We start from the raw sequence: 27,582 nt of genomic DNA, 5'->3' as shown, positions 1-27,582 counted from the left end.
TCTTGCACTCTACCCCAGTGAACACCAGCCTTCTGGGGACCTTGCCAGGCTCTGACTTGCTCAGAGGCGATGGGGGAGTTTTCCAGACCCCAGCCTACCCCCACCCAGCCGGCCTCTCCCACCCTGGACCACCCCCTGCACTGTCACCATGGGGGCTGCTCCTGTCCTGTCATCCCCGACTCCACCCCCGCTCCCAGGAACACACCACCACCAGCCCATCCCTCCAACCACCTCCCACACAGAGTGACTGAAGCAGGCACAGGGGTTTCCTTCAACACTTTATTTTCAATAACTTGGCCCAAGGCGCCAGACAGGCCCGGGCTGCCTGGGCTGTGAGTGGGCCGAGGCCCGGGGAGCCCAGGTCATGTTGGGAAGCTACCGCCTGCCCGGGGCCACTTGGGAGATGGTGGTGTTCTCGAAGAAACCGCTGAGCAGTGCGTTGTTGTGGATCGCCATGTCCAGCAGCGCCGGGGTGATGCGCCTGCAGCCGATTTTCTGGGCCTCGTTGCCCGCCAGCTCCAGGACCGTGGCCGTCAGGTACTGGATGATGGCCGCCAGATACACAGGTGCGTTGGCGCTGAGACGCTGGGTGTAATGGCCGTCCCGCAGGAGGTGCTCCAGGTGGCTCACAGAGAAGGTCAATTCAGCTCTGCTGGTGCGGCTTCTGGTGCGGTTCCGCCTCTGGTGATCAGAAGAACCTCCGCGGCTCCTTTGCCCAGACATGATGGGCGCTGGGGTGCACTGTCTCTGACCCGCCTAGATCTACAGTGCGCTGTGGTGTGCTGCGGTGCGGTTCAGTGCGGTTGGGTTCAGGAAGATGCCAGTTGGCCTCAACCGCTCAAGGTGGCCAGTACAGAGGCTCCTGCTCTGTATCCTCGCGACCATGGACCGACCCCTCATTGGTCCAGGTACAGGCTGTATGACACATAAGTTCGGTGAGGTCACTGCTTTCCCATTGGCCCTGGTGGGCCGCGGCCTGCAAAGAAGGGTGCTGGCAGCGCCCTGCTCACCCTTACTCATGGGACCCTCTCTTTGAGGGAACTCTCATTGTCCACTGGACAGGATTGTTGTAGAGAAAAACCATGCGGGATCCAGTGGCACCAGGTATAACTGGTGATGTTGGACAGCCAGCACACCTACCTACTTCCAAAGCGTTGGAACCTCCCCAAAAAGAAACCCCTGTACCCTGTGTGGCAGTCACTCCCACTGCCCTCCTCCTCTCCCCACCCCCACATGCCCTCTCCTCCTCCCCTAGGCCCAGGCAACCATGAACCCGCTTCCTGTCCATAGAGGCTCGCCTATTCTGGAAATTTCTAGGGATGTAATCATAGGATAAATGGGTGGCTTTTTGTGTCTGCCTACCTTCACTGAACATAATGGTCTCATTATGGTTCACCCCAGTGGTAGCATGAATCAGCACTTCATTCCCTTTTCATGCCTGAATAACATTCCATTGTATGGGTGGACTACATGTTGGGCATCGGTTCCTCAGTGGATGGATGTTTGGGTCATTTTCACCTTCTGGCTGTTGTGAATAGCACCGCGGTGAACATTCCTGCACAGGGTTCCGTTTGAACACCTGTTTTCCGTTCTTCTGTGTGCATATCTAGGAGAGGAATTGCCAGGCCATGTGGTAATTCTATGTTGAACTTCCTGAGGAACCGCCCACTGGTTTCCATAGTGATGGTTCCATTTTACAGTTCTGACAACAGTGTCTGAGGCCCCCATTGCTCCATATCCTCATCAAAACTCATTTCCCTTTTGTTTTGCTTATAATCTCATCCCAGTGTGTGTGAAGTGGTAGCTCATCGTTTTGATTTGCATTTCCCTCATGGCTAGTGATGTTGAGCACCCTTTCATGTGCCTCTTGGCCATTTGTACATCTGCTTTGGAGGAAGCAGATGTACTTTCAACTGCTTTGCCCATTTCCTAAAACTGGGCTGCTTGTCTTTCCTGTTGCTGAGTTTTAAGGTTCTTGATGCAGTCTGGAAAGTAGGCCACTATCAGATATGTAATTTGCAAATGTCTCTCCCATACTGGAGTTTGTCCTTTCACTCTCTAGACAGAGTCCTTTGATGCATAAAAGTTTAGTATTTGGATGCTATACAATTTATCTGTTTTTTTTTTCTTTGTCTTTTGTGGCTTTGCTTTTGCTCTCATATTTTGTACCCGTTGCCTAATCCAAGGTCATGGGGATTTGCACCTATGCTTTATTTCAAGAGTTATATTGTTTCAGCCCTTAAGTTTAGGTCTGTGGTCCATCAGATTTAATATTTGTACCTGGTGTGAGTTTGGGGTCCATATTCATTCTTATATCTGTGGATATTGAGTTGTCCCTGCACCCCCTTTTTTGAAGAGATGTTTCATTGTTCCATTGAATGGTCTTGGTACCCTTATTGGAAATCAATTATTTATACATATATGAGTTTGTTTATGATTCTAAATTCTAAAACATTGACCTACAATAGGCCTATCGTTATGCCAGGGCCACACTCTGTAAGATTGCTATAGCTTTGTAGTTAGCTCTGAAATTGGGAAGTGAGAGTCCTCCCACTTTGTTCTTCTTTGTGAGCGTGTTTTGGCTGTCCGTATTCCTTGCATTTCCATGTGAATTTAAGGGTCAGCTTGTCAATTTTCACAAGGAAACCAAGTTAGATTGTAACAGGCATGGCACTGAGTCTGAATATTGCCTTGGGGATTGTGGCCATCTTAGCAATATTAAATGCTCAATCCACTAACACGGGATGCCTTTCCATGTATTTCGGTCCTCTTTCATTTCCTTCAGCAATGGTTTGCAGTTTTCAGAGTACAAGTCTGACATGTCTTTTGTTAAATTTATTCCTCAGTATTGTATTTTCTTTTGGATGATGCTGTAAAAGCCATGATTTTCTTAACCTCATTTTTAGAATGTTCGTTGCTAGTGTGTAGAAATACAACTGATGCTTGCACATTGATCTGGACTCCTGCAACTTTGCTGAGCTCCTTTATTGCATGTTTGAATAGGCTGTTGTGTTTTACTATATTCTTTAGTGTTTTACATATATATATATATATATATATATATATATATATATATGAACATGTCTTGGATAAGATGGTTTTACTTGCTCCTTTCCAATTGGAATGCATTTTATCTAGCTGGCCTGGCTAGAACTTTGAGTATAATGTTGCATAGAATGTCAAGAACAAACATTCTTATCTTCCTCCTGATGGCTGGGGGAAGTACCCAGTCTTTCACCATTGTCAATGGGATGCTCTTTATCAGGTTGAGGAAGTTCTCTTCTATTCCTATTTTGTTGAATTTATTTTCATGAAAGGGTGTTGGATTTTGTCCAATGCTTCCCTTCCCACTACATCTATGAAATAAATGAGCATGCGATCCCCCCCCCTGCATTCTATTAGCAGGGTGCATTACATTAATTGCCTTTCATATGTTACATTCATGGGAGAAATCCCACTTGGTCATGGTGTCTAACAAAGGGTCCACACACCTTTTGTTGAAAGCATAGGTGTGGACCAGGCAAGCTGCTTGATGGCAAGTGTGTGTGAGAGAAGGGATCTGTACCATGACAAGAAGCCGAGGCATTTGGGGGGACCTGCAATTCATTTACTAAGACTGGAGAGTAGGGTGCCCATGGGGGCGTGGCTGTTGATGTGGCTAGAGTAGAGGCTGCAGGAGCCAAGATAAGTAGGTTCTGGTCTGCTATGCTCAGGTTTTGGAATACCTTGTAGGCTATTATGAGCTCACTGTGGCCATTAAGCTGTGGAGTGACATGGCCTGATTTGTTTCCAGAAAGCTCATTCTGGCAGCTGTGTGGCAAATAGGATAGAGAGGCCTGAGATTGAAGTTAAAAAGCTACTGCAGTAACTTAATCAAGAAATGATAGATACTTAACTAAGATGATGGCATTGGTAAATAACTCCAGGGGACAAATTCAATTTAAAAAATAATTTGGCTGACAGATCTCAGAGGGGAGGATGTGGGGGGGGGTGGAGGAGATTAAGCAAAGTACATATATGCTTATATGCATAGCCCATGGACACAGACAATAGGGTGGTGAAGGCCTGGGTGGGGTGTGTGTTGGGTGGAAGGGGTAAATGGGGGGGGGAAATGGGGGACATCTGTATTACTGTCAACAATTAAAATAATAATTTGGTTAGTAAAATGACACATAATAGGTGCTTGAGACATATTTATGATACTGTTGACCCTAGCTGGAGACTCGGTGATTCTTTTTTTTTTTTTTTTTTACTATATTTTATTGATTTTTTACAGAGAGGAAGGGAGAGGGATAGAGAGTTAGAAACATCGATGAGAGAGAAACATTGATCAGCTGCCTCCTACACACCCCCTACTGGGGATGTGCCCACAACCAAGGCACATGCCCTTGACCAGAATCAAACCTGGGACCCTTCAGTCCACAGGCTGACGCTCTATCCACTGAGCAAAACCGGCCAGGGTGACTTGGTGATTCTTTTCTTCATTCCTTCAATTTATTGAATGCCTACTATACATCTGGGACTGTGGTAGGCATTGAAGAAATACCGATGAGCAATGTTCATCAGGTTCCTGCAAGTAGTATGATGGAAGATATATAGACAAGGAACCTGACAATGAAAACACTATATTGTGATATGTGCTATGAGAAGGGAAGTTCAAGATGCTATAGGAACATTTAGGAATAATTTACACGGATTCTGCTGTTTGGGACATATTCCTGGAGACATTTGTGTCCACGCTGAAGAACAAATCGAAGTTAGCTGAGTGAAAGAGTAGAGCATTGGTGGAGGAGCGGACAAAAGCTCTGGTATAACTCCTCGAGTGCAGGGTGAGATGACTATGGATTTTGGAGCCATTACTGGAGATATGGGCTAAAGATGAAGGTCCTGATATTGGTTGGAAGATGAGTTCAGTTTGGAGTATGTCAGTTTGAGATGCCTGTGTGATATTCAGATGGAGATAAAGGATAAATGGTGTGGGAATTAAAGAGAGATAGAGGTCAGGGCTGGAGATACAGATTTGGGAGTCATTAGGATAATTCTGGTGGACATGATGTACAGGCAGTCCTCGGGGTTTTGTGGTTACGTCGCTATCTCCCATTTATTTAATTAAAAAAACAAGTTCCGTCATTTCGACGTATGCACATATGTGCTTTATGTTTTTTTATTTACCACAAGTAAAGGTCAGGAACTGTTATATTTCTTTTAATATTTTTTTTTTACTATTTCACTTCATTACTGCTGTGTATGTGCTCCATGTGAGTGACATAGGTGCTTATGTAGGTGGGTTCCGACTTATGGTGAAAATCGTATTTCGTTGCGCCATAGGAATGGATCTCCCGGAACCCAAGGACCTACTATAGTGAGATTGTACAGGGAAAGTGTATAGAGAGAACATAGAAGGGGACTAAGGATGACTTCTTTTAAGGGGCTGGCAAAAGAAGAAAACTCCTGGAAGGAGACTGAATGAGTGTCTGCGCAGATAAGAGAGGACTGAGAGAGAATCAAACCAGAAAGAAAAGGGCGGGGGGTCAGAAAAAGACAGATTTTACCCTAGCCGGCTTGGATAGAGTGTTGGCCTTAGGACTGAAGGGTCCCAGGTTTGATTCTGGTCAAGGGCACATGCCCGGGTTGTGGGCTCAATCCCCAGTAGTGGCGTGCAGGAGGCAGCCAATCAATGATTCTCTTGCATCATTGATGTTTCTATATCTCTCTCCCTCTCCCTTCCTCTCTGAAATCAGTAAACAATATATATTTTAAAAAGAGGAGAGAGAGAGAGAAAAAGAGAGAGAGAGAGAGAGATCTTTTGGATTCTTATATTTTCCATCTTGTCTATCTTTTCCATGAGAGTCCTTAACATAGTAATCATAGTTAATTTGAGTTTCTTGACTGATAATTTCAACACCTGTATCATATGTGAACCTAGTTCTCATGGTGCTTTGTCTCTTCAAATTGTATTATTTCTTGCCTTTTAGCATGTTTTTAAAATTTGTTGTTGTTGTTGTTGTTGGCCAGGCATGCTGTATAGGACAGTAGATTCTGAGGTAAATAGAACTTCAGGGTGAATATTTATATCAGTCTGGCCAAAGATGGTTTCTATCTGATGTTTGCCTCTATGAATAACAGAGGCAGTAAACTTCTCTGGTGTCTTGTTTTTGTCTCCCCATTCCTTTGTGCTGCACATCAGAGACAGTCTGCCTCTTGCAGCTCTCCCAGCTGTAGCCCACTTTTATTTTAACCAGAGGCATATTGGTTGTATTATATGTGGAAGGAGGACATTCTCTAATCTTTGAATTATGTTTCAATCTTTAGAGTGAACAGTGGGCCTATGTCTTGGAAGTGCGGCCTTCACAAGTCTTTTAGTCCCTTTCTCAGGTGTTATGGTTTGAACTGTATGCCCCCAAAAGATATGTTAATATCCTAATTCCTAGTACCTGTGAATAAGGCCTTATATTTGGAAATAGGGTCTTTGAAGGTAACCAAGATTATTTGAGGTCATACTGGATTAGGATGGCCCTAAATCCAACAATTGATGTCCTTGTAAGGAAAGAGAGATTTGAAGGCACAGAAGAGACACAGGGAAGAAGGCCATGTGATGATGGAGACAGAGAATGTAGTGATGTTGCCACAGGCCAAGGAACATGAAGGACTGTTGGCAACCACCAGAATAGATTTAAAGATAACCAGAATCTAGAAGAGACAAGGAAGAGCTCTCTCCCAAAGTCTTTGGAGGGAGCATGGCCCTGCCAATGCCTTGATTTCAGATTTCTAGCCTCCAGAATTGAGAGAGAATAAATTTATGTTGTTTAAAGTCATCTAGTTTGTGGTAATTTGTTATAGCAGTGTTATGAAACTAATACAGTGGGATAAAGCTTCCCCGCCCCCTCTTCCACGTAATACTTTTCCTGGTGGTAGCATTTCCAGTCTATGCCTTTGAACCTCTCTCTTGTACAATGAGGCTTTCTTTACTTTCCTATTTTTCCTTATGTGATACAGGGAGTTAAGAGTGGGGCTGGAACAGTGTTCCCTTTTTCTAGCTGGGATGACATTTTACTATTGCCCAAATTATTTTTGTCTTTCTTACAACCTGTAGGATAACCTTGGAAATAAATGGCTAGAGGTCCTTAGAAAGTATTTTCAGTCCACATAAAAAGTATCTGTTATTGCAAAACAATGTGAATATATTGAACACTATTGAACTGTACACTTAAAAATGGTTATGTTAAATTTTATGTTGTTTTTATCACAATTAAAAAGAAAGTATTTTTCCCCCACACATCTTACCAAAATCATCTCCATGTTGTTGTCAAGCACAATTCAGAGGCTTGGAGTCTGTATGGTGTCAATGGATGGTTAATGGAAGTAAGCTTTTGAAGTTGGGCTGTTGAAAGGCCCAATGAATGACTCTTCCCCTCAGCAGGTCCTGGATCCTGCTTTGCAGGTAGGACAAACTGTGGCACATCCTAAAACATTCAATAATAAGAAGAAAGAGTTAGTAGCAACATAAAACAACTTTTATGAGCCCAAGAGAATAAGACTACATAAAAAACTGTGTAAAAGAATAGATTTTGTGACTTCAACTACACAGGATTAAACAAGGAAGAAATTCCAAACAGCTAAGCATAAGTGGTCTATAACCATTACTTCTACTTATTCACCAGCCATTCTGATTTTATGCCTTGCAATGTTGCTTTTACCCCACTATCTAAGAAGTGGTTCTTTAATTATTAATTTTTAATGTGTATTGAATTTATTGAGGTGACATTGGTTAATAACATGGGTTTCAGGTATACAGTTCTATGCTACATCCTTTGTATATTGTACTAGGGGCCCAGTGCATGAAATTCGTGCACTGGGTGGGGGGAGTGTCCCTCAGCCCAGCCTGCCCCCTCTCACATACTGGGAGCCCTCAGGGGATGTTCTATTGACGGCTTAGGCCCGCTCCCAGCTCCCCTTGGGGAGCGGGCCTAAGCCGCAGTCTGGCCTCCCTTTGTGGGAGGTGACCAGGCTGATCAGGGGAAGGAACCAGCCCCATAACCCCACTGCTGCAGCTACTGCCAGTCACCGCAGCCAGCAAGGTTTTTTCATCAACACGGACTCCAGTCCCATCACCATGAAAAAAAGACAACTTTCTTTAGGCATTTTCAAGATGTGTCTTTCATATAATAATAATTTCTTTATTATTTTTTTATCCTCACCTGAGGATAAACAGGTGAGGATAAACATATCAATGGATATGTTTCCATTGATTTTTAGAGAATGTGAAAGAGAAAGGGAAAGACAGAGAGAAACATCAAAGTGAGAGGAACACTTTGATTGATTGCCACCTGCATGAGCCCTGACCTGGGCCCCGGCCAGGGAGGAGCCTGCAACCTAGGTACATGCCCTTGGTCAGAATTGAACCCAGACCCTGCCATCGGCGGGCCAAGGCATTATCCACTGAGCCAAACCTGCTAGGGCAGGATATGACATTTCTTAGCCCTCCAGCAGCGGACCTTCGTTTTTTTCACCAGGAGTGTGCTGAAAAACCCTAGATCACCGTTTTGGATTCTTATTACCCAAGTTACTAAGAATATTACCAGTGGCATACAGGGAGCTTAACCAATGAGCAGTCAGAAAAGGTGCTTCCTCTGTAGTTCACACCAATCTGCGGCTTGGCACCCCACCCACCCCCGCCCCAGGCTTGATGCCTCTGGCCCAGGCTTCAGGCCTGGGCAGGGGAACCCCGTCTCCCCTGATCATGGCCTCCACCCTTGCCCAGGCCTGACCCCTTGGCCAGAGGCGTTGACCCCCATCACCCTCTGATTGCCAGATTGGCCCCTTGCCCAGGCCTGATGCCTCCGCCAGAGGTGTAAGGCCTGGGCAGGGGACCCCCATCTCCCTCCCATAGCTGGCTCCTCCCCCGCCCAGGCCTGACACCTCTGGCCCAGGTATCAGGCCTGAGCAGGGGACCCGCACACCCCTCCGATTGACGGCTACCCCCCCCCCCCCCGCCCAGGCCTGACGCCTGGGCCAAAGGCGTTGACCCCCATCACCCTCCAATTGCAGGATCGGCCACTTGCCCAGGCCTGAGGCCTCCGGCAGAGGTGTCAGGCCTGGGCAGGGGACCCCCAGCTTCCACCATCCCTGGCTCTGCCCCTGCTACCCATGATCGCTGGCACCGCCCCTGCCCAGACCTAAGACCTCTGGTGGAGGCATTAGTCCTGGGCAGGAGACCCCCAGCGCCCCGCGATCTCCTGCTCTGCCCCTGCCTAGACCTAATGCCTCTGGCCAAGGCATTAGGCATGGGCAGGGGACCCCCAGCTGCTCACCATTGCTGACTCCGCCCCTGCCCAGGCCTAACGCCTCTGGCCCAGGCATTAGGCCTGGGCAGGGGACCCCCAGCTCCCCACGGTTGCAGGCTCCACCCCTGCCCAGGCCTAATGCCTCTGGCCAAGGCATTAGGCCTGGGCGGGGACCCCCAGCTGCCCAGGATCGCTGACTCTGCCCTGCAATGGCTGGTTCCGCCCCTGCCCAGGCCTAATGCCTCTGGCCAAGGTGTTAGGTCTGTGCAGGGGACCCCCAGCTCCCCGGATTGCAGGCTCTGCCCCTGCCCAGGCCTAATATCTTTGACCAAGGCTTTAGGCCTGGGCAAGGGACCCCTAGCTCCCTGGAATGCTGGCTCCGCCCCTGCCCAGCTCCCATCGCGGGCTCCACCCCTGCTTCCCGTGATCACTGGTCGGGGGTGGCAAAGGCACTGGTTTCTCTGATCACGGCTGGGGGGCAGGGCAAAGGCGGCCCCCAGGGCCACCTTTGCCCTGCCCCTGGCTCTTAGCTCCCCCCTGGGTTTTAAATCACCGTCAGTGGCAGGGGGCTTCTTCCATCCTTTCCCTTTCGCCTCCCAGCATTGTGCCTACATATGCAAATTAACCACCATCTTTGTTGGCGGTTAACCGCCATCTTAGTTGGCAGTTAATTTGCATATCTCACTGATTAGCCAATGGGAAGGGTAGCGGTCATATGGCTAATTACCATGTATCTCTATTATTAGATAGGATTGTGTTCACCCCCAAAGTCAAGTCTCCTTCTATCACCATTTATTCCCCCTTTACTGTCCTCTATCTCTCACCACCCCACCTCCTCTTCCCTCTGGTAATCACCATAATGTTGTCTGTGTCTATATGAAGCAAAAAACCCCCAAAAGAACAAAAAATCTGAGGTAGTTCTTTGAAAATTCACTATTTTTTTTTCTTTTTGTTAATGCTCATTCAAAGATATTTTTCCATTGATTTTTAGGAAGAGTGGAAGAGAGAGGGGAAGACAGAGAGAAACATTGATGTGAGAGAAACACATCACTTAGTTGAACCCTTCACGTGTCCCAACTAGGGCCCCAACCAGGGCCCAGGCTAGGGAGGAGCCTGCAACCAAGGTACATGCCCTTGACTGGAATCGAACCCGGGACCCTTTGGGCCACAGGCCAACGCTCTAGCCACTGAGCCAAACTGGGTAGGGCTAAATTTCATTAATTTTAACCTTCCCACCACATATAAGCATTGGTTTTCAGGTTCCATCCTTCTGGGCCTCTTTACTTACGACAGTATTGATTGCCCTCACCCTGGCTCCTTGGAGCTTTCTTTCCCACTGATTATGTGTGACTGTGGGCAAGTTACTTAAACTTCCAGTGACTCCATTTCCTATTTTGTAAAATGAGGACAATAATAACACTTCCCTCCTGGTTTTAATATGAGCACTAAAGCACTTAGAACTGTGTCTGTCCCATACTAAGACCTATGTATGTTAGCTGCTATTATCATTATCATCATCACCATTATTATGGTTGTTGTTAGGAATAAACTATATCTCTTGAAAAACCTGCTTGGAGTTGGGAACTCCCTGAGTGTGATGGTTTCAGAAAGGTTAATAAAACAACTTCATTTGGATAAGGCCTTAAAAGGAATTAATTTGTCTTGTGGGAAAAGAGAAGATATGCAACTGCAGAGAAGTTGAATGGTGCTTGATGTGAACCATGTCAATAAACCCCTAAGGTCACTAAACCCACAAAATGCTTATTTTTTGGTAAAATATGTTTTTATTGATTTTAGAGGGGGGGGGAAGGAGAGAGTTAGAGAGACAGAAACATTAGTGAAAGAGACACATTGATTGGCTGCCTCCTGCATGCCCTGCACTGGGTATCAAGCACACAACCCAGGCATGTGCCCTGACCGACAATCAAACTAGGGACCTCTTGGTGCATGGGTCAGTGCTCAACTACTGAGCCACACCGGCTGGGCACAAAATGCCAATTTTGAGTGGATGTGTGCATGTGTGTGTGTGATGTAAGCTGATGGGGGGACTAAATTTCATGTTGATGTGGGATGAAACCAATCACATACCAGAGGCCATAGCTAAAGACATAATAGAATTTGCTGATGATGAAGGGAATGTTCTGAAATAACAGGTTTGGAAATCAAGAGCTAAACTCAAATTTATTGAGAGTGTGTGGGTGGTGGCAAGGAGAAGAGCATAGAGTGGCCTCTGCTGATATCTGGGTTATGTTTATTTTTTCCATAGACTCTTGTTTTCCAAACTCCTACCTATGGGTATTGTCTATTACAGAGGCTATCGAACTATGGCCCATGCCTATTTTTATATGGCCTACAAGCTAAAAATGAATTTTACATTTTTAAAGGGTTGTAAACAAAAATAATGAAGACTATGAGACCAAGACCATATGTGGCCTCCAAAGTGTACAATATTTCTTATCTGGCCCTTCGAAGCATAATAAAATTCCAACCCCTGGTCTAATGCTCAATTCTTAATCAAATACTCTTATTCTTTTATATTGGACTAGAGGCCCTGTGCATGAAATTTGTGCATGGGGGTGGGTGGGTCCCTCAGCCTGGCTTGCACCCTCTCCAATCCAGGACCCCTGTGGGATTGGGCCTCAGCCGGCAGTTGGCCATCCCTCTCGCAATCTGGGACTGCTGGCTCCTAATTGCTCGCCTGCCTGCCTGCCTGATCGCCCCTGACCACCTCTGCCTGCCAGCCTAATGCCCTGAACTGCCCTCCCCTGCTGACCTGAATCCCCCCTAACTGCTCCCTCCTGCCGGCCTGATCGCCCCTAACCACCACTGCCTTGGCCCCTGCCACCGTGGCTTTGTCCAGAAGGATGTCCAGTCTAATTAGCATATTACCCTTTTATTAGTATAGATTACTTCCCACCCCAAACCACTCTTAAGCAAGTATATTAATTCATTTATTCATTATTTCACCCAGCATATATTACTGAGTACTGGAGATATAAACATAAATAAGTCAGCAACCCCAGCCACCATTCAAGAACCTCACAATCGCTGAACCGGTTTGGCTCAGTGGATAGAGCGTCGGCCTGTGGACTCAAGGATCCCAGGTTCGATTCCGGTCAAGGGCATGTACCTTGGTTGTGGGCACATCCCCACTGGGGGGCGTGCAGAGGCAGCTGATCGATCTCTCTTCTCTCATCGATGTTTCTAACTCTCTATCCCTCTCCCTTCTTCTCTGTAAAAAATCAATAAAATATATTTTTTAAAAAAACACCTCACAATCTAATGAGGAAGAAAGACAGATATAGGGTGATAACCAATACTATCTATGATAGTTGTAATCACAGAGTACAGTGAAAAAGCGCAAAGGAAAAAGCAGTTAACTATGCCTGGCAAAACTGGGAGGACTCCATGCGATCAGAGTTCTTTGTAGAACTTAAAAATTAGCCTACTATATTTGCTCAAACATTTAATTAACTCACCCCTAATGCTTTGGCAGGGCCAGACCAAATGATTTTGTAGACCTTATATGGCTTTTGTGCTGGATATTCCCCACCCCTGACCTAAATGATTCTTAAACCCCATGTACTACATTATATCTCTACTTATCACCATCTAAGTTCAGGTCCACTATTATTTCTCATTCAAAGACTGTAATAGACTCTTAATTAATCTATCCATATACACACACCTTCAATTCAAACTATTGTGCACACTGTAGGGATTGAACGAAAAGAAAACAGATATGTCAGTATGTCATTCCCTTTGAATGGATTGCTAGGGTCTTCAGGGTAAAGTCCAGTTTCCTTATCATGTTATGCAATGCCTTCCATTACCTGGTCCTGAGCTACTTCTCAGCCTTACTTTCTGCTATTTATGTCTTTGTACATTATTGCTTATAGTTTCCCAGACCCACTAAATGCTTTCATGATTCTAAGAAACTCATGTTCATGTTTTTATTCCCTCAAACTGGAAGCCCTTCCTACTTTATCTTTTATTCATCCTCAAGAATCATCTCCTATAAGAAGTCTTCTCTAAACTCCCAGAATAAAGTTGTATCTCTTTTGTTCTCTCATAATACTGTTTATGTCTCTATCTTTCTTCTTAATACATTTTGCTAAAATTATGTTTTTATGTCTTTCCTCCTAGAAATACTTAGCTGCTCCACAATAGAAAGACATAGGTCTCATTAATTTTTATACTCTAATATCTAGCATGGTTTCTAGACATAGTAAAACTGCATAAATGTTTGTGGGAATTGGATTATATTAATTTTCTTCCAGCTTCATAGTCTCTTTAAATCTGGTAAGCTGCATGTTCTGAATCTTTACTTCAATAATAAAAATATTGAGAAACCAAGATGGCGGCATAGGTAAACACCTGAAATTGCTGCCTCGCACAACCACTTCAAAACTACAACTAAAAGACAAAATGGACATCATCCAGAACCACAGGAATGCTGGCTGAGTGGAAATTCTACAACTAGAAGGAAAGAGAAAAGCACACTGAGACTCAGAGGAGGTGCGGAAGTAAGGTGCAGAGGTACGGAGGCGCACGCAGAAAGAGCTGGCAACTGAGGACGCGGTTGTCTTTTTCAATCCGGAGGGAGTCTCAAGCTCCTGACTGCTCTGAACTCCAGTTCCGGGCGAGTCTCTGGGGACCCAGACTCATACAGGGAGAAACTGGACTGTATGGCATCAGACGGAACTCGAGGGTGGTTTTCTCTCAGAGGTGCTTGCAGCGATTACTGAGGGACACTGAGACCTGGAGCCTCTTAGGGGAGGGCTGAGGATCAGCCATAGCTGTTTGCTCTGCCCTGTTGATTTCCTGAGACCCTGCCCCACTCAAACTGTGTGCAGAGCCTTTTGCATATGAATGGCCTGGCCCTTTGCAAACTAAAATTACCTAACAAACTGCAGCTGGGTCAGAGAGACCCAGAACATCCAAAAGAAAGCCCAAGGCCCCACAGCAGCTTACATTGCTTCACAGCTGGGCCTCATCTGGGCACCTCCAAACCCCCAAAAAAGAAGAGGAATCTGCAGATCTCTCCATAGTTCCTGTGGGGTAGCCTCAGGCAGAGGCTAAATTAGCACCTCCTTAGAGATCCAAGAGCCAGTGTACCCAGTGGTCAGAGTGAGACCATCCAATTACAACTCCTCAGATCCATACGGGACACACTCAGGGGGCAGACTCAGTGAGCACCAAAGCTCCACTGAAGCAAGTCTTACCCCATAAGGGTGTCTCCAGCACAGAAGTTCTCCCACTGCAGACACAGCTGATTCTCACAGCCAATTGGCCTGGAGGTCAATTCCTCTCAGTGATACCAACTACAATCAAGGCTTAACTACAACAAGACTGTGCTCAAAGCCCACAAAGGGGTGCACCAAGAGTGTCCACCTCAGGTAATTGGGGAGGCTGAGCCACAGGACCCTATAAGACACCTAGCACACAAAGCCACTCTATCAACACAGGGAAGCATAAATAATGCAGAGACAAAGAAACAGGTCACAAATGACAGAAATGGAGGAAAGCAAACGACTGGATATAGAGTTCAAAACCACGGTTATAAGATTTTTCAAGAATTTTCTAGAAACCGCCGATAAATTTAGTGAGACCCTGGAGGATATGAAAAAAGACCAACTAGAAATTAAGCATACACTGACTGAAATAAAGAATAATATACAGAGATCCAACAGCAGACTAGAGGATCCCAAGAATCAAGTCAAAGATTTGAAATACGAAGAAGCAAAAAACACCCAACCAGAAAAGCAAAATGAAAAAAGAATCCAAAAATATGAAGATAGTGTAAGGAGCCTCTGGGACAACTTCAAGCGTACCAACATCCGAATTATAGGGGTGTCAGAAGAAGAGAGAGAGCAAGATATTGAAAACCTATTTGAAGAAATAATGACAGAAAACTTCCCCTACCTGGTCAAAGAAATAGACTTACAAGTCCAGGAAGCACAGAGAACCCCAAACAAAAGGAATTCAAAGAGGACCACACCAAGACACATCATAATTAAAATGCCAAGAGCAAAAGACAAAGAGAGACTCTTAAAAACAGCAAGAGAAAGAAACTCAGTTACCTACAAGGGAGTACCCATATGATTGTCAGCTGATTTCTTAACAGAAACTATGCAGGCCAGAAGGGAGTGGCAAGAAATATTCAAAGTGATGAATAGCAGGAACCTACAACCAAGATTACTTTATCCAGCAAAGCTATCATTCAGAATTGAAGGCCAGATAAAGAGCTTCACAGATAATAAAAAGCTAAAGGAGTTCATCACCACCAAACCAGTATTATATGAAATGCTGAAAGGTATCCTTTAAGAAGAGGAGGAAGAAGAAAAAGGTAAAGATAAAAATTATGAACAAAAAATACATATCTATCAACAAGTGAATCTAAAAATCAAGTGAATAAATAATCTGATGAACAGAATAAACTGGTGATTATAATAGAATGAGGGGCATAGAAAGGGATTGGACTGGCAATTCTCGGGGGGAAATGGGTGTGGGGGTGCGGGAAGAGACTGGACAAAAATCGTACACCTATGGATGAGGACAGTGGTGGGGGGTGAGGGCGGAGGGGGGGTGGGAACTGGGTGGAGGGGAGCTATGGGGGGAAAAAAGAGGAACAACTGTAATAATCTGAACAATAAAGGTTTAAATAAAAAAATAATAAAAATATGCCTAGGTCAAGCCAAACGTAGGTTTGAAACAGCCTATTAAAACTCTTCCTTTGCCTATGGTCTGTTAATCATTACTCTTTGAGTATGCTAATAACTTAATTAATATACAATTGTTTTAATTATCTAAACCATCAATATGGGTTCATAATTATTTTTCATAAGTGTGTCATAAAAGATGTTAAAATTTTGATGAAATATCATTTTCTCATTCCATATTTCTTCTATATTTCCATAAACTACATCTAATGATCTTGTCAGAAGTAAAAATTATATTTGTGTGGAATCTCTTTGTTGATAACTTTGTAACTTTCTAAGTACTCACTTACTTGAAAACTTTTCCTTCTTTTTCTTTGTTATAAATGGTAATGTATTTACATTAACCCAATTTTTTTTCTTTACAACTTCTGTACTTTATTTGTAACCCATAATTTTATATCAAGTCCAACTATCAATCAAGGTAAGGATAAACTAAACACATTTTTATTATTATTGAGGTCACATTGGTTTATAACATTATACGTTTCAGGTGTACAACATTATAATTTGATATCTGCGTACTCACTAACCAAAAGTGTAGTTTCTATCCATCACCATATATTTGACTCCCTTTTCCCATTTTGACCTATTATGCCCCCATTCCCCACTAGTAACCACCAATCTGATGTCCATATATTTGATAATGAATTTGCTTTTATTTTGTTTTATTTTTTGTTTGTTGCATATTTCAAATATGAGTGAAGTCATATGAGTTTTGTCCTTTTCTGTCTGATTTATTTCACTTAGCATAATACTTTCAAAGTCCATCCCTGTTGTTACAAAATGGCAATATTTCATCTTTTTAATACCTTGATCATTGAGAGTAGTTTAAGAATATCATCTGAGTTGCAACTTATCCAGGACACACATCCTTTTTTTCTTTCTGAGAACATAGTTAAAATGTTGTTCTTATTGTTTTTGTAAATATATATTTATCCAAGCCAGAGGTAATTTGGGGCCTTATTTTTCCACATACTAATCCTTTAGGCACATGCCACCTGTTACAGCCATTCTTCTTTTCCATATGTAATATTATACTTTTAAAAAAGGAACTATGAGCTCATTGTAAAACTTCCTATGCAGTCCCATGGTTTCACTCATTTCTTTTTTAATGGAATAATTTGCTGTTTCATAGTCAAAATTATGTTTTTGAGAGCATCCCAACCTTAAGAGTCTAAGCCATCTTAATGTAAATTAAGGTCCAACAAGTATCAATCACAATAACAAACTTTTGGAGGCCAGCCATAGCTAGAAATTCTAGTCAGAGTAGGCAATTACATAATAGGTCAGTCTGAATCTTTTCATGGTTATTACTAAGGAAGAAGCATTACCTCTTGAAAGGCTTAAAGCCAAGAGTCCATTTAGCTCCTGTCAATTTTTCCTTCCAAATGTCTCTCAGATTTGTCCTTCTCTTTCCATTCCTATAGATGCCTTCATCACTTCATGCCTGGACTACTGCCATAGGCTAGATGGTTTCTTTGCCTTCAGTCCATCCATATTCCCATCCACTTTCCATACTATTGCCAGATTAATCTTCTTAAAACACTTTCATCATGTCACTCTCCTGCCTGAGACCTAGCTCTAATGTCACCTTCTTTGTAAAATATTCCTAACTCCTCTAGGAAGAGTTAGCAGCTGACCACTCAGTGTTTTCACAGCTCTTTTTGCATTCTCTTACTAGTACACTTACAACACGTATAATAATTGGCTGTTCATTTTTCCTTCCCCATTTGGTGAGAGACTCTGGAGGGCAGGCAAAAGGATTAAGTCATCTCTTTCCAATGACACTCAAGGCTTTACATAATTGGCCTTATTGATCTTGCCCTCACTGCCTCAAGGCCTTCACATATGTTGTTTCCTCTGCCAACCATGTTGTCCCTCTCATTCTTTTCCTATTCAGTTTTCAGGTCTCTAATTAAATAGAAATTCATTTTAAAAACCTTCCCTGACATCCTTATTAATGAATTAACTAGCTAATCAATTCATTTAAGAAATATTTATTAGGTGCCAACTTTCTGCCAGGCACTATTTTAGGCCCTTGGCATAGATATATCAGTGAACAAAACAGACAAATTTCCTGTTTTCATGGAGTTTATCTTCTAGTGGGAGGAGGTAGACAATTAAAGATAAACAATATAAAGGAAATGATATAGTATATTAAAGGTAATAAGAGCTGCAAAAAACCAGCAAAGTAAAGGTGTATGCTGTTAAGTAGCAGGACTTTTAAACATGGTGGTCAGGGTAGAGTTCATTGAGAAAGATAATATTTGAACAGAGAGGTAGCTTGTCATGAAAATATCTGGTGTAAAGTAGACCAGTGTAAAGGTACTAAGCTGCGATTGTATCTATTGTTGCCAAAGAACAGTATAAAAAGCAGTGTGGCCCAGCCAGCATGGCTCAGTGGTTGATTGTTGACCTATGGAACTGATTCCCAGTCAGGGCACATGCCGGAGTTGTGGGCTCGATCCCTAGTGTGGGGCGTGCATGAGGCAGCCAATCAATGATTCTCTCTCATCATTGATGTTTCTAGCTCTCTCCCTTCTCTGAAATCATATATATATATATATTTTAAAGGCAGTGTGGCTGAGCTGAGTAATCAAGGGGAAAACTAATAGGAGGTGATGTCAGAAAGGAGATCACAAAGGGCCTTCTATACTAAAACATAAAAACTTAGATTTTAGCCGAAACCGGTTTGGCTCAGTGGATAGAGCGTCGGCCTGCGGACTGAAAGGTCCCGGGTTCGATTCCGGTCAAGGGCATGTACCTGGGTTGCGGGCACTTCCCCAGTGCGGGATGTGCAGGAGGCGGCTGATCGATGTTTCTCTCTCATCGATGTTTCTAACTCTCTATCTCTCTCCCTTCCTCTCTGTAAAAAATCAATAAAATATATTTTTAAAAAAAAAACAAAAAAAAACCCCTTAGATTTTGCCCTAGCTGGTTTGGCTCACTGGATAGAGCATCGGGCTGGAGACTGAAGGGTCCCGGGTTCAATTCCGGTCAAGGGCATGTACCTTGGTTGCGGGCACATCCCCAGTGTGGGGTGTGCAGGAGGCAGCTGATCGATGCTTCTCTCTCATCAATGTTTCTAACTCTCTATCCCTCTCCCTTCCTCTCTGTAAAAAATCAATAAAACATATTAAAAAAAAAACAACTTAGATTTTTACTCTGATAAAAATGACAAACTGAGATCCAAGATGGCAGCAGATAGGTGGAAGTTACTTTCACCTCCTCCTAGGACCAAATTGGAATTAAAACTAAAATATGAAACAATCAATCTGAATAATCAGCTGAAGACTAGCTTAACAGAACTCTTATAACCAATGATTTAAAGAAGAAGCCACCTCGAGACTAGTAGGAAGGATGGTATCATGAAAAGGGCTGGCTCTATACCCATGTGCAGTGTCTGAGAATCCAATGGGCTATCTCAGCTGCAAAGGTCCCCCCTGGGGAGCCTGAGGTCTCAACCCCAAACCAGGCTCCCCTGCCTAGAGCGCCAGAACTGGGAAGTGGAGCCTATATAACATCTGGCTGTGAAAATCAGCGGCATTTCTGTCCACCAGGGAAATGCCGATCTGCTAGAAAGCCAGACACCCTACTAATGGGTCAGTGCACAGAACCTCATTGGCAGCCACTCACCCTGGGCTCCAGTGGAGGGAGGGAGGCTCAAAGCAGAGTGGATTTGTGTGAGAAGACTGGATTGTGTGGCCTTGGGGAGAGTTGAAGGGACAACCACCAGGGTCACTGTGCTGAGTCCCTCTTCCACACCAAAGATGTCATCTTCCCTGGGTATAGCCCTTCCCTCCAAATGGCATTAGCCTGGAGGAATTCAATGGCCTGGCTCCTTGTCACCTTGCCCTTCAGAGCTCATGCCCTGAGAAGAAGTCAGCTGACTGGGCCCAGGGTATAGAGGTTTGGGTGGACTCAAGGGGTGTCAGAGACTGAGTTGTGTGGCTCTGGGGTGGGGACTATTCCATCTACATTCCCACTGGCCTGACCAGTGCCACCACTTCATGGGACATCCACTATCCCCAGTCTTCTGACTTCTCGCTGCCAAACTCCAACTCTCCAGGAGGTCTGGGTAGAATCTCAGATTGACTTGTGTGGCTCCAGATCAAGGGCCACTTATCCCTCACATGCCCAACCAGTGCAGAATGCTCACTTCCCATGGTCAAACCTTGTTGTGTTTGGGTCTGATGAACTCTGCTGGGCTCCAGCAGAGGTAAAGTGACTCAGAATGGACTGGAATCCTACAGGGAGAGATTGAGTAGTGTGGCTCTTGGGAGAGGCCAGGAAGGACAGCCACCAAGGCCCCTGTGCTGAGTCCTTCTCCCACACCACTCACAGATGCCATCTTTCCTGGGTTGAACACTCCCTTCCATTCCACATCAGCATAGGGGAATGCACCAGCCCCACCCTCCAGACTCCCCATGGCCCCACTCTGCTGAGCTCTCAAGTTGTGGAGGAACTTGTTGCCTCTGGCCAGACTGGGCCCATGGTGCAGACTTTCTTGGAAGGCTCTCAAGGAGGTCCAGGCAGACTACAGGTGGCAGAGATGAAGAGAGAAAGGCTTAATTGTGTGGATCTAGGGAAGGGGCCATTTTTCCCTCGCTTGTCTGACCAGCACTACTATTCCAGTACAGAACCCTCCCTCCAAATGTCCAAATCTTTTAGCCTGATGAGCTCTGCTGTCCTCCTCCAGACGACTCCCTAAGACCCTGCCCTACTTACCTCAAAGGTCTGTGTTCACCCGGCGGGTGACAGCTGGCCTTGGTGTACCCTGGGACTTTTGCTGAGTGGCCTCAGACTTAGCACTGGTACCGAGTTTGAATTTGTATCAATCTGGTGAACACCACTCACCCCTACCTAGTGACTCACTGAGAACCTATCTCACGCAACTCACATACCACCAAAGGCCCTTTTAGTGACTGAGCCTAACAGGCAACTGGTAGGTGGAGGCAGGTGGAGGTGAATTACGAGGTGCTTTAGACATTTTGCTGACCTTCCACTGGGCTCCGTGCTGGTGAAAACGTTGCAGATCTTTTTTTACATGAAAGGAGATGAACACTGTTACATATACTTTATTTAGTATCCTGTAAGAGAGAAGCAAGAGTTTAAAGAATGTGGGGTTTAAAAAGCATTGACAACTGTGGCCCTTGGTGAGAAACAATGTCAAGCAGGACATGGCCAATTTCATCAGTGCACCTATTGTAAAGAGTATGGCTTGTGGTTCTGGGAGGCAGGCAGGACAGGTAAAGTTTATGTCTAACAAGGGTGGTCTAGGGCAGTGGTCGGCAAACTGGAGCTCGGCAAACCATGGCTCGCGAGCCACATGCGGCTCTTTGGCCCCTTCAGTGTGGCTCTTCCACAAAATACTGACTTCTGCTCATGGGCCACGAAGTTTCAATCGCACTGTACATGCATGTCTGCACGTGGTATTTTGTGGAAGAGCCACACTGAAGGAGCCAAAGAGCCACATGTGGCTCTTGAGCCACAGTTTGCCGACCATGGGTCTAGGGTCAAGAGTATGGGGATCTTCCCTTTTGGTTTTCCTGGTGTGTCCTTGTCTACAGCGAACAGACCTCATGTTTATGCATGCCACAAGACATAATGTCAAATGCAGTGCCACAAAACATCTTTAAGTGACTTATTCCATGAGTCACAGAGGCACACTGGGATGGTATTATGGTACAGGCAGAGAATTTGGGATTGGATTTGGCAACACAAGTATACTTCCATCAGGACTTACAACTGGCAACTTAAGTATACTTCTTTCAGTATACTTAAGTATACTCACATACACACATCAACCACACATTCTATGTCCATTTGGTAAGTCTGCTGAGCACAGGTGTTGGTCTGGTGTTGCTTCTGGATGAAGCCTACTGACCCTGGTGCGCACTGGAGGGGGCACCCTTACACCCTAGAGCAGCGGTTCTCAACATGTGGGTCGCAACGACCCCTTTGGGGGTCGAACGACCCTTTCACAGGGGTCGCCTAAGACCATCGGAAAACACATATATAATTACATATTGTTTTTGTGATTAATCATTATGCTTTAATTATGTTCAATTTGTAACAATGAAATTGGGGGTCACCACAACATGAGGAACTGTATTAAAGGGTCACGGCATGAGGGAGGTTGAGAACCACTGCCCTAGAGAGAATGACTTTACAGCAGGGACTACCAACCTATACTTTGGGAGTGGCCTTTGGCTGCTGAGGACTTGTAGTATATGTATGGACAAGGCACCCCATCACCCACGTGGAGTCTCCTGTACTGTTGTGTTGGAGAAGACCCTTTTCAAGATGCATAAATGCTGTGGGATAAGATGTGGTATAAATGAAGAGCACCCCTAAGTGCCTTGGGATCATTATGAAATCTGGGCGGCTGTGATGCATTGTTAGAAAAAAAAAGTTCCAATAGAAGCATACGTGTTAGTGTTAGTGCCTTCTAGTGAAAACGGAACTAAGGCTTTATTCATGTATCTGTGCATGTATATGTTTTTCAGGGAGAGTACGTGGAGCAAGATGACTCCAAAGCTAGCAACTGAACTTTTGTGTTCTGTTAGCTGGTTTATCAGTTGGCATCCTTAATATGAAAGGAGGCAGCTTCTTTCCTCAGGGCCATACTTGCCATATATATTGTCTACTGGTGCACCATTATCTCTTCCAACATCACACCATGGTGCTACTGGAATTATTGATTGAAGGATAGACTTTATGAAGGTCAGGTATTGCAACCCAAGGAGGATTTCCATCAGTGTCTAGGTGGAAGGTTGTAAGCATTGATAAAACCAAAATAGAAACCATCAGAGATAGTCCAAGGATGACCTACTAATATGAAAAGATAAGATTGTGGTCAGGAGACAAAGAAGGTTACCATGAGTGTCCCATATGAAGGATGAGGAAAAGGTTCCAACAGGAGAATCAAGAGAGTTTCTGGAGAGTCAAGTGGGAGATGGGCCAGTGTTAGTCAAATGGAATGACTTATGATTTCCCTGTGAATGGCCACTTATGCGCCAGGACTCCTTTTTTTTATGGTTTGAAGTACATGATGAAGAAGTGGGTATGTGTGATTCAAGGAGACAAACTATTCTAGTTGGGGGGGGGGGGGGGTGTTCAATGTCCTGACCATGGTATTGCTCATAATACTTTACTTAGAATGTTCTCTTTATGTAAAATCTCTATTGACTTTTCAAAGGCCATTTCAAGTCCTATTCATTGAAAGAAGCCTTCCTTACCTTACCTGGACTACACAGATTTATTGTCTTTCCTGACGATCAACAACACATACTGTTGTAACCAAACATGAGGGTATTATCTTGAGTGAATTGACCTAATTGATTTAAGAATGTAAGCTTTGATTCTCCAGATAGACTGTAAATTCCACGAGGTCACAGAACAAATTTCTTTGTAATCCCCACAGGCCAAACATATACTAAAGACTCAATGCGTTTTTATGTTAGTTAAATTAAGTCAAGACCCAAAAATCATTGATTACAAAATATTCACAAACACTTGGGCAATGGCCACAGCTAGAAATTCTAGTCGGAGTAGGTAATCACATGTGTCAACTTCAATCTCTTCATGTTTACTACAAAGAAACATCCTCTTTTGAAAGTCTACAAGCCAAAAAACTAGGCATTTTGATTCCTGAATGACTGGCAGTGACATCTGAGGAGAATGACTACATTAGGGATTGGGAAAAACAATGACTTTGCCTCTCCTTTTTCTGAAGCACAAGAATCATGCTAAGAAATTGAAACCACAAATGTCTATGTTTTAGCTTCAACTGTAAAACAAAGCAAAACAAATTATCCAACTGGTATAGGGTCACTAAAAGAATGAAATCTGTCCAGCCAGGCATGGCTCCCTGGTTAAGAGTCGATCTATGAACCAGGAGGTCACGGTTTGATTCCCGGTCAGGGCACATGCCCAGGTTGCAGGCTCGATCCCAGTGTGGGGTGTTCAGGAGGCAGCCAATCAATGACTCTCTCTCATCATTGATGTTTCTATCTCTCTCTCCCTCTCCATTTCTCTCTGAAATCAATAAAAATATATTAAAAAAGACAAATGACAGATACAGAAGGCATAAAATCAGTAAGAACATAGCTGAACTCAACACCATCAACCAATTGTATGTAATTGAAATCTATAGTCTACTTCATCCAAAAATGGCAGAATATATCTTTTTCTCAAGCTCACATGAATCATTCACCAAGATAGATCACATTCTGGGTCATAAAAACACACCTTAACAATTTTAAAGAATAGAAACCATACAATGTGTACAGAAATATAACTGGAGATCCCCAAATATCTGGAGATTAAACAACCCACTCTTAACCCACGGTCAAAGAAAAAATCTCAAGAGAAATGTAAAACTGCTTTGAAATAAATAAAAAGAAAAACACAGCTTATCAAAATTTGTAGGATGTAGCAATTTTAGTGCTTAGGGGAAAATTTACAGCATTGAATGCATATATTAAAAAAGAAAACAAGGCCTAAAATCATTACGCTAAGTCACAAAAGACCACATACTGTATGACTGCATGTATAACATGTTCAGAATAGGCAAATCCGTAGGCACAGAAAGCAGATTAATGGTTGCTAGGGGCTGGGGGTGGTAACAGGGATTAAGTGCGAATGGGTAAGAGAGAGATGTCACTGAGGTGATGGAAATGTCTAAAACTCCACTGTGGTCATGGTTGCACCACTCAACAAATTTACTAAAAATCCTTAAAGGTGTACACTTAAAATGAGTCAATTTTATGGTGTGTAAATTATATCTTAATACACAATTTTAAAAACACCCTAGAAAGCAGAGGAAAAAGAATTTGTCTCTTGGACATTATATTAGGAATAACACAGAGCTCGTTAGGCTCTTGTATGTTGTTGTTGCTGCTGCTGTGGTGATGGTAGGAGTGGTGGTTTTCCCATTAAGACTGAGGGTCCAGCAATGATTTAGATCTTCTAAAACAAAAATTTTAAAATCATTAAATACCCTGGCCAGTGTGGCTCAGTCCTCCCATGCACCGAGAGGTCACTGGTTCGATGGTACATACCTGGATTGTGGTCCCAATCCCCAGTAGGGAGCGTGCAGGAGGCAGCTGATTGATGTTCCTCTCTCATCAATGTTTTTCTCCCTCTCTCCCAAAAACATATTGTTTAAAAATCACCAAAAAAGAATGATTCTGGCTTGAAATCTGGAGTAGCAGTGGCAGGCAAACAGAAGTGGGTGGGATTTAAAAATACCCAGGAGGCAGCAGTGACAAGATGTTGCACTGATTGGATTCAGGGAATGGGGAAGAGTGAGGATGCCTCCCACTCAGCATGCTTCAAGTTGAATTCCTGTTGTCCTCCCGAACTTACCGTCCCCTGTGCTGCCAATCGCAGCGAGTGGATCAGCATCCTGGCACAAAGTAAGCATTTATTGATTGACTTTGGAATAAAAGAATGAATGAACAGAGTAAAAATATGACCAAAGCATCCCCCAGGTCCTGCCAAACAGCCAGTCCTAGACTCGCCCTCAAGGATGACTCAGCAGACGTCTACCACCACTTCCCTCTCATTTATCAGCCGTTTGGGAAACCATCAGGTCCCGTGCCCTGAAGGACACCCACCTCATCTCAGCCACTCCTGACATGGAATCTGCCGGTGTGCACAGATGGGTTTTTGTCAAGAGCCCCTTCTTCTGTAAATTCTTACATGAGGTCCATGGCAGGTGCATGTACAGCCTATATGAGCAGGGGAAATACTTCTTGTTGTAGAAAGAGGGTCACGAAGGTGTCCAACTGGTGGATCTATGTTCACTTTGGCTCTAATCAGAGACTCTTCCTACCAGAAAGGTGCATTAATCCAGCACCACCACCCCCGCCCCCCTTCCTGGCAGGCAGAAAACACAGCTGCTAGAAGCACTGCAGTTGCTGAGTGATGTTTGGATATTTTACTGCTGTTCCCAGGGTTGCCAAGCAGAGATTCACAACTGCTTGTGGTTCCTAACACAGATGCCAAAGCAAGGAATGATCCGTCCCAGTCCACACTTCGCAGATAAAAAATGCGGTGGGTACCCAAAGGATGCCCCCAGACTCAACCTCCCCAGTGAACATTCCCTTCATCACACTGGTTATGAAATAAAGTATAACCTCTCTATGTATGGTGGTCAATAAACACATTCACCTCTCATTTTGCAGATTATAGTGCTTTGCATAATATATGGTTGTCATTCTCATTATCACCAGTTCCTTCATGCAGAGGAGTCAGAATGACCCCACAATGTTGGTTCATGGTGATTATAATTCTTCTTTGCCTTTACAGTTAAGTTCATGTAAAATAAATTGTATGTAAGTTTTACTACCGTGTTTCCTGAAAGGGCAATACCAAGGTAAGAAGCAACTCTAAAAAGTGCTGTATGGGAATGGATTATGGAAGTATTCCTACATGTGAGAGCTGAAGGTTTTCTTTCAGCGATTGGGTAGGCACACTAAAGTCACGCAGGTCTTTTCTGATGAGACACGCTAAGCAGTGTATTATGTTCATTGAGCACAAAACATTTTGGTCAAACAATCATCCAGTTAAAATCTTTAATAGTAAAGCATTCACAAGAGCATTCTTCAGAGTTGCCATTCAGACTAAGCATTGAATGGATGTTGTTTCCAGTGTTCAGGGCAGGCAGTAGTATTAAATAGGCTTTTCAGAGTTGTTTTCATTAGAGAGAGAACTTCCTTGCCTAGCTTCCGCAACGCCTTGCCCTGCCACTCCTGACTTGCAAGGCATCCTCGCTCAGGAGGGGCAGACAAAGGGTAAAATCTGGGCAGAGAACATTAGTGGATATTAGAACGAAAGAAAAATCAGTGCTGCAAGGTCGTGCAGGCAGCCACCTTCCTCTCCACTGCCAAGCAGAGCGAAGCAGAGAGAGGGCAGGGACTTGCTGAAAGCTCGACACCAAATCAGTTTCAGATCCAGGACTGGGAAGTCCGATCGAGTTTAAAACAATGTATACTGGGCGCAAGTCCCAAGGCGGGCTTGCTCCAGATCTTGCAGCTGTTTTCCAGCGTTAGGCCCATCTGGCCCTGCGCTGATCTCGGGGCGGACTCTTTGTCGCGCAACTGGCACGAACCGTGACGACGGGCGGCCCTGCAGCAAGGCGCGAGGGGCCTCTTTCTCTGCCAGGGTTCAGGTGAGTACCGCCGCCCACGGGCCCGAGCAGCTGGGGTGGGAGCCGCCGTGCCATCCCGCACTGCGCCAGGCCTGCATGCAAGCGCCCGGGCAAACCCCACCCATCGCACCCACCCGGGACACCCCTTCCCGGATCCACGGGGCGGGACCCACCTGTGCTGGAGATCGCGACTCCCAATTCAGCAAAGCGGAAGGAATTGCAAGTAAGGAGAGCCTGGGGAGGCAGCCTGGCGCGCCCGCCCTTGGCTTTTGCCTAAAAAACAGTCGGCCCCACACTGGCTTCCCCGAGCGGGTTCAGGCCCAGCTGGGAGCCTGGAGGCCCCGCCCCGCTCCTTCCGGCCGTGCAGGGTGGGCTCCTCGCGCGCCCGGGACTTGGCCCACGGCGGCGGCGTAGCAGA

At 44.7% G+C, this 27,582-nt stretch overlaps 2 protein-coding genes across 3 annotated transcripts in view; one reads left to right on the top strand and one right to left on the bottom strand.

Moving 5' to 3' along the window:
- Nucleotides 1-180: 180 nt before the first annotated feature.
- LOC118654339 (histone H2A-Bbd type 2/3-like) lies at nt 181-27,582 on the bottom strand. 2 transcript variants are annotated; one of them, XM_036305673.1, is made up of 3 exons: nt 27,338-27,582; nt 7,285-7,463; nt 181-915 (listed from the first exon to the last, which is right to left on the bottom strand). In XM_036305673.1, exon 3 carries the CDS (start codon nt 721-723, stop codon nt 376-378), a length of 348 nt encoding a protein of 115 aa, XP_036161566.1. In that variant the 5' UTR covers nt 724-915; nt 7,285-7,463; nt 27,338-27,582; the 3' UTR covers nt 181-375. The 2 variants fall into 2 exon arrangements, 1 of the variants encoding a protein (XP_036161566.1); XR_004966994.1 differs by lacking the exons at nt 181-915; nt 7,285-7,463 and adding an exon at nt 26,576-26,815 and having other exon boundaries at nt 27,338-27,546.
- The window catches only part of SPRY3 (sprouty RTK signaling antagonist 3), a 70,253-nt gene continuing 69,480 nt past the window's right edge, over nt 26,810-27,582 (top strand). The window contains exon 1 of the mRNA XM_036305672.1: nt 26,810-27,185. The gene's annotated coding sequence lies outside the window, so the exon portion shown is untranslated. The remainder of the gene's footprint in view (nt 27,186-27,582) is intronic.

The sequence above is a fragment of the Myotis myotis genome, unplaced genomic scaffold, assembly GCF_014108235.1.
Source record: "Myotis myotis isolate mMyoMyo1 unplaced genomic scaffold, mMyoMyo1.p scaffold_m19_p_4, whole genome shotgun sequence".
Taxonomy (NCBI): Eukaryota; Metazoa; Chordata; class Mammalia; order Chiroptera; family Vespertilionidae; genus Myotis; species Myotis myotis.
The sequence above is the reverse complement of the archived record's forward strand: the minus strand, read 5'-3'. Positions and strand labels throughout refer to the sequence as shown.